The following is a 13,581-nucleotide window of genomic DNA, read 5'->3' on the forward strand; positions in this document are numbered from 1 at the left end:
GATTCTATCCTCGGCACCACATAAAAATAAATAAAATAAATAAAGGTATTGTGTCCATATTTAAATTTTTTTTAAAAAAAATGCTCTTGATGTTCCTCCATTGCCCTTTGGGGAATATGGCTAGAGAGCTCCAAAGAGGATGGGATTTGGAGCAACCAGATTCTAATTAGCCCAGCCCTTAACTTATCTCATTCTTTTTTTTTTTTTTGCAATTGTTTTGTTTAATGGTTACCATTTGGTTCATTCATCTACAGAAAATTGCATTCCTTCTAGTTCATTATACTGAACAAACATTCAATTTACTGAACTATACATAATGTTACATAGTTTACATTTTATGAAAACAAAGCTTGAAGGAATATTTATAAATGTCACCTTGAATATAAGATGACAAGTTTTAAAGGGCTTCAACATCTCTTAAGACATTTAATTTATGTTAATGGTCCAGGAGTGTTTTAGATATAGATATATAGATATATTTATATGCATATATATTTCAACAAGTGTAAAAAGTTTTAAAAACAAATCACAGCACTCATAGCTGCTTTACATACGAAGGTCTTAGGGTTATTAAGGTGTCAAACTATTACACTTATAATAAGTATATTTTTAAAAAGACTGAAAATGGCACATCAGGAAACTTGCTAAAATTCATATTAGAGGCCCATTTCTTTATCATTACTGATGTGTCAATTCAATGTGTAATTCCCTTTTCTTTACTGAAAGCATTTGTCCCTTCTATTTGGATTGACCTCCAGGGTATCTCATTGTTTTTCCTTGGTTAGATGGCATATTTTCCCTGTCAGTTAAAGGTCAGGAAAGCGGCTTGGATCTTCCTTGTAGTCATCAGGTATAGTAAAGATGGAGCCATCAAATTCATCATATCAAAACTCTTGAAAAGTCACAGTGGCTGTGATGGTGGGAAACACAGGTATATCTAATTTTACAGGAAAGCCTGGAGGAAGCTTCATCTGAACAAATTCTCTAAGCTTGTTAAAGTGCTCGAAGGGAGCTATTACTTCTAAAACATTCAATAATGACTCAATCCCTAAGGGAAATTCCTGGCTCATGGCTATGGTGGCTTTAAAGGTTTTCTTACTCTCTTTGCACACCAGCTCTCTACCCAGATTTGGAGCTTTTCCATTTTCAGCAGATATATATTCTTCCCATGTAATAGTGTTCTGAGGAGGAGGGGTAAGGGACTGTCTTCGAACAGGCTCAAAATTCTGTTCCATTATGTTTCCACCTTTACTCAAACTCTCCATGATGGCCTTATTTCGAAGGATATCCTCTTCACTGAGATGTTCTCTTCTTTTCCTTGATTCTAAAACAAGTCCATTCACCAGATAAAAGTCTGCCAAAAAGTTTCCTACTCTTTCCGTTTTATCTTCCCGAAAAAGCCATCCAGTTTGGGCACGAGTGAAAGAAATTGATTTGGTTGATAAAGTTGCAGAGTAAATATCGCTGCTCATTAAAATGTCAACCTCTTCTTCTGTTTCCATCTCTGATTCCTCATGGTGTATTCGCTGATAAACTTTCTGTTCATTGTCTAATACTACAAAAGATTCAGAGGGTGCCGCATCCCCATTGAAAATGAAGCTTAAATCCCCTCCTTGGCACTTCATGTCAGTAAAATCTATGAGAGTTGTATCAAGCCTGATATTAATACCTTGTTTGTATATTTTACATGCGTCAGAAGGCAGAATTCGGGAAAGTAAAGGCACCCAGCTTTGAAAATCCCAGTGAAGTTCTAGATAAAAGTCACCTAGCTCTTTCAGGGCTTTTAATAATCGAGGTCGTTTTTCTTCAACACTTTCCCTGGATTGCTGCTTAAGCTTTCTTAAAAGAGCTGTAATCATCTGTCTGTCTCCATAGCTGATGGCTTCTGCCAGAGGGCTCCATCCCTGAGCATTTTTCACCTTTACTGGAGCATTGTGAGCCAAAAGTAAATGGGCACATTCTTTATTTCCTAACATCACAGCAAGATGTAAAGGAGTGTTTCCGTGATTATCTTTCTGCCCGATATTGTGTGTTCGGATGAGAGAGGAAAGTCTCCTCACATCCCCCTTGAAGACGCACTCGTGCACCGGATAGTGTGCGGGGCAGTTGCTTCCATCCGCGACGACTGCAATAGGATTGGTGCCGGCTAGGAGAGCCCGGGACTGAGAAGTGGTAGTCACGGAATTGTGCAGCGGCAGGACCGGGGCACCAGGGGGATTGCAGGGGGATTGGAGGAGGCCGGAGTTGCCTTCAACTGCAGCCGGTGGTGATGGTTACTGAAGATCTTATGACAGGCTTTGCCGCCCTTGCCGCTGCTGCCATGCCAATCCTGCCTCCCGTAAAGGTGCCGCCGAGAGCAGCTGCCGCTTCCTCATCTCCGGGCTCCAGCAGATCCCCCTCTTCTTTGCTGGGCTTGTGGTCCCTCCGCAATGAACGGATCTTCTCCCCGGTCATCACCGCCGCGAGGGGCAGGGAGTAGATCCGGCAGGCTCACCGCGGGCGACGGAGCTGGCGCTGCGGCGACACGAGGTGACTAGAGCGGCGGCCAGGAGCCTCCAGCGCAGCATGAACTCCCAGGGCACCTCCGAGCCCGGGACAAACGCATCTCCTGGAAGAAAAGCCAGCTCTCACCTAGGCACCAAGAGACGCAAGCTCGCTGAAGGGAGCCACAACTCTGGTACCCACGACACCAGGATTCCAGTCCCCGCCGCCGCAGCTGCAGCAGCCACCACCGCAGCCGCCGCCACTGCCTCCCTTATCTCATTCTTAATCCCTAATAAACAATCCATATAAAACAAGCTGGGTAAAATTCTAAAGTTAAGGGTATTTAAGGAGGTGAAAGACCTCCACAATGAAAACTACAGAACATTGAAAAATGAAATTAAAGAAGACACAAGAAGATGGAAAGACCTTCCATGTTCATGGATAGGGAGAATTAATATTGTTAAAATGGCCATGTTACCAAAAGCAATTTACAGATTCAGTGCAATCCCTATCAAAATACCCATGATATCATTTATAGAACTATAAAAAAAACAGTCCTAAAATTCATTTGGAAGAATAAAAGACCCAGAATAGCTGAAGAAGTTCTAAGAAAAAAAAAAAAAAAAAAAGCAAGGCTGGAAGCATCACAATACCTGACTTAAATTACACTACAGACCTATAGTAACAAAACTTGAATGGTACTGACATAAAAATAGACACATAGCAATGGTACAGAGCAGAAGACACAGAGACAAACCTACACATCTACAGTCATCTGATCCTTGACAAAGGTGCCAAAAACATATATTGGAGAAAAGACAGATTTTTAATCAACAGTACTGGGAAAACTGGTTATCTATCTGTAGAAGAATGAAACTAGACACTTATCTCTCATCCTGAACAAAACACAATTCCAAATGTATTAAAGATCTAGGAATTATACTAGAAACTATGAAAATCCTAGAAAACATAGGATCAACACTCCAACATATAGGCACAGACAATGACTTTCTCAATAGAACCCCTAAAGCTCAAGAAATAATGCCTAGAGTTGATAAATGGAATTGCATCAAGTTGAAAATCTTCTGCAAAGGAAACAATTAAGAATATGAAGAGAGAACCTCCAGAATGGGAGAAAGTATTTGCTAGCTACTCTTCTGACAGAATTTAATATCCAGAATATATACATCTCAAAAAAAAAAAACCTTAACACACACACATAAAAAAGAAAACCAAATAACCCAATTAATAAATGTGCATATGACACTTCTCAAAAGGAGAAATACAAATGACTGACAAATATATGAAAGAATGTTCCACATCATTAGCTTTAGGTAGCTGCAAATTAGAATTACACTGATTTTATCTTATACCAGTCAGAATGGCAGTCATCAAGAATACAAACAAGGGGCTGGGGATGTGGCTCAAGCGGTAGCGCGCTCGCCTGGCATGCGTGCGGCCCGGGTTCGATCCTCACCACCCCATACAAACGAAGATGTTGTGTCCGCTGATAACTAAAAAATAAATATTGAAAATTCTCTCTCTCTGTCTCTCCCTCTCTCACTCTCTCTTTAAAAAAAAAAAAAAGAATACAAACAATAGTCAGGCATGGTGTCACACACCTATAATCACAGCTGCTCTGGAGGCTGAGGCAGGAGGATTATGAGTTCAAAGCCAGCCTTAGCAACTTAGTGAGGCCCTAAGCAACTTAAAGAAACCCTGTCTTTAAATTAAATATTAAAAAGGGCTAGTGGTGTTGGTCAGTGGTTAAGCGTCCCTGTGTACCAAAAAAAGAAGAATGAGAGAGAGGAGGAGAAGGAGAAGACAAACAATAATAAATGCAAGAGAGGATGTAGATAAAAAAGAACAGTTTTACATTGTTGGTAGGATTGTAAATTGGTACAACCACTGTGGAAATCAGTATAGAGGTTCCTCAAAAGACCAGGAATGGAACCACCACATGATGCAGCTATACCACTTCTTGGTAATTATCCTAAAGAATTAAAGTCATCATAGTGACATAGGCATATCCATGTTTATAGCAGCACAACTCACAATATCCAGCCTAAGGGCCCATCAACAGATGAATGGGTAAAGAAATGTGGTATATATACAATGGAGTTTTTTTTCAGCCACAAAGAAAAATGAAATTATGCCATTTGCAGAAAAATAGATGAAACTTGAGAACATTATGTTAAAAAATAAGCCAAATTCAGAATATCAAGGGTCATATATTTTCTTTCATATGTGGAATCAGAGTGGAATAAAGAAAAGAGAGGTGAGGGGGGATCTCATGAAAATCAAAGAGAAATCAGTTTGACCAAGAAAAGGGACCAGGAAGGGAGGAGAAGAGGGAAAAGGGAAATACTGGGGAATGATATTAGCCAAATTATATTGTTATATTGTGTGCTTATACACATTTGTAACAGCAGATTCCACCTTTATGTCCATCTGTAATGCACCAATAAAAATATGGAAAAAATAGAAAGTTAGGGATATTTGGCCATAAATTTTTTTATGTTGAGTATTAATAATTGCTTTTTCTATGGAGAGGAAGCTCTCTAATACTAGAGCAGCCTGGTTGGGGTGCAGGGGTTCAGTGTATGTGGAGTAGCAGTGTTATCTGGAGGATCTAGTCTTCTGGTTTTCATATTTACAGGAACTCTTCAAAACCATGCTCGGAAATACAATTTGCCTATAGATGAGCTGAGTTTCAAGTACAATATTATTCCTTCCTACCGAGATCAGGCTGCAGTAATAGAAGCTGCCAAGACGATACAGTTTGGACACGAACTGCCCATGGACCTAGAGGTACTGTCACCTGGTCTTGGGCAAAGAAACTTCTATCTCACTGTATTCAAGAATGTAGTCAATCTCCCTTGCCCTAACCTCGTACCACCTCCCATTTTCAGGAGCAGGAGGGGCAGAGTAGTAATTATATCCCCAAGACAAGCTCCCCCATTGGTAGTAAATAGATGGGAACTAGCTAATTTAGTCTTATTTAGAGTAACTTTCCTAAGCAATACTATTTTATTTCTTAGATATATACATAGTGATTTTTTTCTATCTTGCAGAGATAATATAGCAAAACAATTAAAAACAAGAGTTTCACAATCAAACACACCTGAGTTTGAATTCTGATGCTGCCCACCACCAGCTGTGTGTACTGTAGCCATTGCTAACATGTCTGCACTTCGGCATCCTCATCTGTAAAATAGGGCCAATGACACCAACTCAGAGTTGAATGCAGTATAAATGAAATGGCAAATGTAATGTGGCCACATAGAACTCCAATAATAAATCACTAGTATTATAAACTAAATTTGTCTACATCATCTACTCAGTAGCCTCCTAGCAGAATTTTTATGATAATGTTATACATTCTCTAGCTATAGCCATATTAGCTAACCAACAGAAATGTGTTATGGAAGCAGTTTACTCTAGTGCAATAATTCTCAGTGTGCAGTCCCCAGACAAGGAGCAACATCATCACCAAGGAACTTGCTAGAAATGTAAATTCCCAGGCCCCACCCAGACCTATTGAATCAGGTTCTCCATGCTGAAACCCAGAAGTCTACACTTTAATAAACCCCATAGGTAATTCTTAGCCCACTAAAGTTTTAGAACAACTGCTCCAAAATACGAGTAATTCTCAATCTTGGCTGCAGTTAGAATCACCAGGTGAGCTACTTAAACATCCCAGATCCCACTCTAGGATGCAGACTCTGATTGCATCAGAATCTCTGGAGTAGTTCCAGGCATTGTTTTTGTTTTGTTTTAAAATATCCTGTTTTAACTGCCACTGTTGATCTGAACTGCCTGGCTTATATATGCAGAGACATTGATGGGGGAAGGGAACCTCTGCCTCTAAGCATCTCTCCACCCAACATGCCTTATAAATATTGTTTTTTATATGTGCCGTGAGATCAAAGACCTGCTTCTGATTGCTTTTGTCAAGAAAGTATTCTCTAACCAATCAGAATAGTTGGGGTGAGTGACTTATGAAAATTTCCTTAAAATATCATGGTCTTTATTAGTAGAAATTGCCCCCAGGTAATTGAATCAGTATTCACCCAACTTAGATCTAATTGATCTACTCCTTTTTCTGATTAACAAAACATAAAAAGTCAGCCATATTCATGGCTTATTCTATGAAATACTCTAAGATGAATACCTCTTAGTTGCCTGTATCTTAAAATAACAATAAAAAGGCATACATGCTTAAAGAAATTTGTTTTAGGATCAAAATAATTTTCAAAATTAGGAGAAAATTTGGAGGTGCACTCCTCATTATTTTGAAAGCTTTCTTGGCCAGAATGGTGTCCCAGGCCCGTATCAGGAATAATTGAGGTGGCAGGAGAGCAAAACAACATCTACATAGAAGCCCTAACCAAAGCATTCCAGGATGGTGTCCCTGCTTGTGCCGGGCACACACTTTCTGCCACAGAGGCAGCCTAACAGACAGAGTTTACAGTGACAACCAGGACCTCTTACACTCCATCCCACCCATGCTGTGCACTGAACCATGACAATGCCTTAGAATCTCTGAGATCTCTGGGGATCTCAGATTATCTAGCTGGCCTGTCTTTTGATCCACCCAGAAAATGTCTGAAAAAGAAGCCAGGGTGTGTGTTTAGACAGCTTTATTTCTGTTACAATCAGGCAAGAACACTGGCAGCCAATTTGCCACCTTTATGCCACTTAGGAAAATGCTCTCCCTCTGTGTGGATGTCCAGATTGCTCCTATACATGGTTTGGTAAGGAGGTGGCAAGATGACTTTTAGACAAACCTATAAATACATAGCACCTAAGAAAACAAGAGGCCCACCCCACACTGCTGCACCCAAGAAACAGAAGGACACCAAACAGCAAAGACCAGTCAAAAAAATTCATTTATTATAACCTGTACTACATATTGCTAGTGATGTTTAATCCTCTGTCCACAGGCATGATTCTCCTTTTATTCAAAGGCTCAGGGCCAGGCCCAGATTTGGAAAGATGGCACAGGTGTACCCATGGAGACATCTAATCCCAGAACACTAAAGGATACGGTCTCTCTTCTCTCTCTCTTCCTTTCACTAGTAATATTATAAAGTAATCATATTTCTAGGTCAGGCATGGTGGCTCATGCCTGTGATTCCAACATCTCAGGAGGCTGAACAGGAGGATCACGAGTTCAAAGCCAGCCTCAACAAAAGTGAGGCCCTAAACAACTCATTGAGACCCTGTCACTAAATAAAATACAAAATAGGGCTGAGGATGTGGCTCAGTGGTCAAATACCCCTAAGTTCAACCCCTGGTACCAAATAATAATAGTAATAATAATCGTATTTCTTTAAGCAGAAAGAAAGAAAGAAAAAAAAGGAGTTTTCCTTAGACACTCTGCAAATATTATTGCCAATATACAATATATAATCTGTCTTCAAAGAGGGCATCCAAATTCATGAAAGACCTTGATAAAAGATGATAATCCCATTCCTCTTATCCTACTGGATTCTCAAGAGAAAGGGAAAGTTATTTTATCATAATATCAGTCTGAAAGCCCATAAATGGACTTCCCAGGGGCATCCCTATTGACATCCTGGTGGAGTATGGAAATTACAAGATACAGTATCAAACTAAGAAGCAAATTATTTTATTTCCCAGACTCTTGGGATGCCCCTCTTTAAAATATAGTAACAATAATTTTAGGGTGTTTTTAGAATTACTTTTTAAGGATATGAATGACCCTAAATGTTGATCATCTACTCCTCCTGTCACCTCTAATCCTGTGAGTATCTTTCAGTTGCCTTCTCCTGAGGATGGTGTTCTTGTTCATGGGATGTTCATGGATGCTTCTCGATGGGATGATGAGGCGATGATTATAGAAGACGCCTTGCCTGGACAGATGAATCCAATGCTGCCTGTTGTGCATTTTGAACCACAACAAAACTATGAGCCAGACCCAACACTTTACCACTCCCCACTCTATAAAACAGGGGCCCGAGCAGGAACACTCTCAACTACAGGTAAGGATGTTCTTAAGATTAGTACAGATAATGACCAAATAAAAACTTCAATAGAAGCCCAAACACTAGCTGAAATGCACAAGGGAGTTCTTGGGCCAATTAACTAGACTTATAATAAGGCCACCTGTAACTTATGAATTTATAAATGTTGTAAATTGTATTTGTTCTAATATTGAGTGTAGATTGACATTACAACACTAATGCTTGTTTCTGTTAGAATCTAATCAGTAGAAAAAATAGAATTTAATGAGCAGAGACTTCCATTTTCAAAATGATGGACTGAATAGACACTAAAATCTCTCACCAAATCCATTTTGACAAATCTAAGAAAAGATATTTTTTAAAATAAACACATAGATGGAAATCTGTGTTACAAAGCTCTGGACCTGAAACTCTGATACAGCCCTGAAAAAGGGAAGCAGATAGAAAGGAAACCATCTCAAAGCTGAGAGACAGCTAAAGAATGAACAGAAAAAAAGTCCCTCAAAATATAGCACCATGGGGGCTGGAGATGTGGCTCAAGTGGTAGCGCACTTGCCTGGCATGCATGCGGCCCCGGTTCGAACCTCAGCACCACATACAAACAAAGATGTTGTGTCCGCCGAATACTAAAAAATAAATTAAATATATATATCACCATATAATAGGAAAAATTGAGATTGTTCGAAGAGCCAGAATCTCCAATATTTCTCTAGTAGGCAACCTAGAAGAAGTGAGGAGAATGGAGAAGAGGGAATAGTTGAAAAAAATAATGGTTGATAATTTCCCAAAACTAATGAAGTACTTGTATCCTTAGATTAAGAGATCTCACACAGTTGAGGGGTGATTTTTAAAATAGTGAAGGAATGTGTTGATATATTTAAAGGGTGGTGTCCAGTACAATACATAGTAAATACCACCTAAGTAAACTGCAGGCAGAACAAGCAGTCATGATGAAAATTTTGTCTGAACAGTGATTCAGCTTTTTCCCTGGATTTGGATGTGAACTTATGGGTAACAAAATTAGATTTAAGAACTATGAAATATTTCACTTAAAGAAAGGAAACTGCTTATTTAAATTCTTTTTAAATGGTAATGTAAACTTTAGTCATGATCCAAGAGTTCTGGCACAGAACAATATTAATCTTCTCAGATATGAAAAGGGCAAACCTCGAGTAGTCAGCATCTCTGGTATCTGAGCCCTGCAGCTAGGAACTCTGGGAGGATATAAGAAGCTTCTCTGTGAGGAAAGGTAATCTCGTCTCACAGAAAAGGATGAGGTGGTCTTCACCCACTAATCAACATCCAACTTGAGACAATGATGATATCAATTCAATAGTTTTCAAATTCAATGAATAGAATACTTACTGGTTAAATGTTACAGCCTCTGATTAAGGTAAAAATCCATACCAGGGTACTTACTCAAACTCCTGCATTATTCAGGAAGTCCTAACCAAATCAATAAGAAAATGAAAAAAAAAAAAAAGAGAATTATTTGCAAATTTAATTAATTAAATGGAAAACCCAAAATAATCTACAGAAAATCTGCTAGAAATAGAAGTCCAGCAGAATTGACAAATATTTTAAAATATTTGTAAATTTTAAAATCAATAGAATTCCTGTGTTCCATCGAAAACAAATAGAAATGAAAGTGAAAAAAAACATTCCATTCCAATAAAAAATACAATTGATTAGAAGACTAGGACCAGACCAGACAAAAAGGGGCAGAATCCTTTTTGAGAACTTCATAAAATGTTATTGAGGGCCATAAAACAAGACTTTATAGAGGAACTATATCATATTTAGTGGGAAGATTCCATATTGTAAATATTCTTAGACAATATAAAGGAGTAGAGATAATACCATGCATCTTATCTGATCATAATGGAATAAAACTGAAAATCAACGATAAAAGAAGGAAGGAAAAATCATGCATCACTTGGAGAATGAACAATAGGTTACTGAATGATCAATGGGTTATAGAAGACATCAAGGAGGAAATTAAAAAATTCTTAGAGATAAATGAAAACACAGACACAACATATCGGAATCTATGGGACACATTGAAAGCAGTTCTAAGAGGAAAATTCATTGCTTGGAGTTCATTCCTTAAAAAAAGAAAAAACCAACAAATAAATGATCTCATACTTCATCTCAAAATCCTAAAAAAAGAAGAGCAAAACAACAGCAAAAGAAGTAGAAGGCAAGAAATAATTAAAATCAGAGCTAAAATTAATGAAATCGAAACAAAAGAAACAATTGAAAAGATTGACAAAACTAAAAGTTGGTTCTTTGAAAAAATAAATAAAATCAACAGACCCTTAGCCATGCTAATGAAGAGAAGAAGAGAGAGAAATCAAATTACTAGCATACGGGATGAAAAAGGCAATATCACAACAGACACTTCAGAAATACAGAAGATAATCAGAAACTATTTTGAATCCTTATACTCCAATAAAATAGAAGATAGTGAAGGCATCGATAAATTTCTTAAGTCATATGACCTGCCCAGATTGAGTCAGGAGGATATAGACAACCTAAACAGACCAATATCAATTGAGGAAATAGAAGAAACCATCAAAAGACTACCAACTAAGAAAAGGCCAGGACCGGATGGGTATACAGCAGAGTTTTACAAAACCTTTAAAGAGGAAATAATACCAATACTTTTCAAGCTATTTCAGGAAATAGAAAAAGAGGGAGAACTAATGCATGTCCAGGTCTTCGGAGTAAGGAGTAAGGAGTGATGGAAACAGGCAGTTCATATCTTTTTTAAAAATATATATATTTATTCTTTTTAGTTGTAGTTAGACATAATACCTTTATTTATTTATTATTATGTGGTGCTGAGGATCGAACCCAGGGCCTCACATATGCTAGGCAAGTGCTCTACCACTGAGTTACAACCTAAGTCCCAGTTCATATCTTAATACAAGTCAGTGGAGGCCTGAGTTAATCTTGGGTGCAAAAGATGTTCATTCACCGAGGTACAGCCCCCACCCCATTAAAAGCTAGTCCAGCTAAGACCACTGACAGCATCTGATCCTGTATGGAGGCAGCAAGCTTTCCTTTAACCTGGCTTCATAGTTCTAAGGCCCATTTAACCCTTCCTGCCAAGTTCTCAAATATTGCATACAAAGCACCAATGACCCCTGAGAAAAGACAATCTTTATTTTTACAATTGTTCCAATTGTTCAGCTACTCATAAGCTCCTTCTAGTCATCCTATTTCTTTCCTAGCTCCTATAAGAAAACTGTGGCAAATTCCTTTTAACCACGATTCACTGGTGGAATAGCAGTATAGTTTCTTTAACGACCCTTGTTTTGCAGCCACTGGCACAGAACCTGATATCCACTTTCTAGGGCATGTGACATGTGGTCACACATACCAATCCCAATCACCACTGTTGGAGATACTTGTATATAACTACTAAATCATCTCTATATTGTACAATGAACCCCTTAGAAAGCAATGGTGAGATGTGGAGATTAAGAATTATTGTAAATCAGCTAAATTCATTTTTGGACAAGAGCAAACTGATTCAGCTTAAATCAGATTCAATGGCTGTAGGAATTTGGTTATGTCCCCAAGTACTTCCTCATACCTAGAGGAGGCCTCATACAGTTGAGGCACTGATTATCTGAGCGGGGGCGGGGGTGTGTGTGTGCATGGAAGTATGGGAAAGGGAAGGGGAGGTTGTAAGGGGATGCTTAGAACCTTGAACTAAATTTCTGTGTCCCATGAAATCAATAAGACTATCTAGGCTTGCTTTCCCTCAAACTGGGGCTGGTGGCATGGGAGGCCTATCACAGACACCTCAAGGCCACCATGCAGGGGATGGCATACAAAAGTAAGGAGAGGGAGATATAGGCATTATCTACTGGGGGCATCAGGGCTTTCCCCAAAGTTTACACAAATGGGGGCTGCTGTGAAAGCAGTGTTATAAGTAGCAATCCCATTCCAAGGGCGAGACCCTATTCTCAACCTTATCCTGGTCCCCTCACAGAGACCTACAATCGAAAAGTTGCAGAAGTGCTCTTTTATATTGTATGTGTAAGAGCTGAAAATAGAAAATACCTGTAACTATGCTTATTCAGCTCAGGAGCCCAAGTGCCTAACACTACAGAATAGAACAAAGAATGCGTGGATGGATGGATGGACAGGCAGATGGGCTGGATGCCCAACCCACAACTACATCCTCCTTTGTGCCACTGAAAACTCAATCTTGAATCCTAGTCCAGTGCCATAGGTTTAGACTGCAGAAAACTTAAAACATAGCTCATAAAGTTATAAAGCTAAGCTGTAGAGGTCATAAAAGACCATTATTCTCAACTCTTTTTATGTGTGTACATGTGTGTAATTAGGCCTTGAATTCAGGACCCTAGAGCGTGCTATATAAGATTCTACTACTGAACTATACTCCCAACCCACCTCACCACTTTTTCATTTTTGGAGATAGGGTTTGGCTAAGTTGCCCAGACTGACCTCAAATTTGTAATCCTCTTGCCTCAACCTCCTGAGTAGCTGGTATTATAGGTGTGTGCTACTATAGTTGGCTTCAAATCTTCATTTTATGGCACATAAACCTGAAGCTCACAGAGGACTCTTTGCCTACAGGCTAGAGGCAGTCTGGAACCCAGCTGTTTCAACTCTCATTATCTTGTCTCATTATATCTGGAAGTTATTCTTTAAATAACAATTCTTCCTCCCATCCCATCCCCTATATCTTTAATTAGGCCATTCAACCAACTTTGTGGTGACTATCCTTTTACCCTCCAATCGGTCCAAAGACTACTGGATTGCTAAGGGATCAGCTTTGCTCTGCCAACTGAATGAGTGAACAAATGCCACATTAGTCCAGAGATCTTCCCTGATGGAGGGGAAAGTTTGACCAATTTACATTGGAGCAAAATGATGTTACTTCTGATTTGACTTAAGGTAGTAAGTAAGTATGGCTGTTTCTCTTATGACTTAAAATAAAGTGTTCTGAGTTCTTTCTGTTAGTAATCCAGGCTTTGATGTGAAGATGGTGGGTTCTGCACCCACTTATTAAACCTGTTCCTTCATCCATGTGAGAGTCAGGCCTCTTCCCATCAGTAACCTACACAGG

General features: G+C 39.0%; 1 protein-coding gene and 1 pseudogene across 1 annotated transcript in view; one reads left to right on the top strand and one right to left on the bottom strand.

Moving 5' to 3' along the window:
- Dnah6 (dynein axonemal heavy chain 6) overlaps positions 1 to 13,311 on the top strand; it is a 253,675-nt gene extending 240,364 nt beyond the window's left edge. The window contains exons 75-77 of the mRNA XM_076832916.2: positions 5,144 to 5,295; positions 8,270 to 8,492; positions 13,208 to 13,311. Of these exons, the coding sequence (XP_076689031.2) occupies positions 5,144 to 5,295; positions 8,270 to 8,492; positions 13,208 to 13,311 (479 nt within the window). The remainder of the gene's footprint in view (positions 1 to 5,143; positions 5,296 to 8,269; positions 8,493 to 13,207) is intronic.
- Positions 236 to 2,456, bottom strand: LOC143380240 (ankyrin repeat domain-containing protein 13C pseudogene; annotated as a pseudogene).
- Positions 13,312 to 13,581: the final 270 nt, after the last annotated feature.

The sequence above is a fragment of the Callospermophilus lateralis genome, chromosome 14, assembly GCF_048772815.1.
Source record: "Callospermophilus lateralis isolate mCalLat2 chromosome 14, mCalLat2.hap1, whole genome shotgun sequence".
Classification (NCBI taxonomy): domain Eukaryota; kingdom Metazoa; phylum Chordata; class Mammalia; order Rodentia; family Sciuridae; genus Callospermophilus; species Callospermophilus lateralis.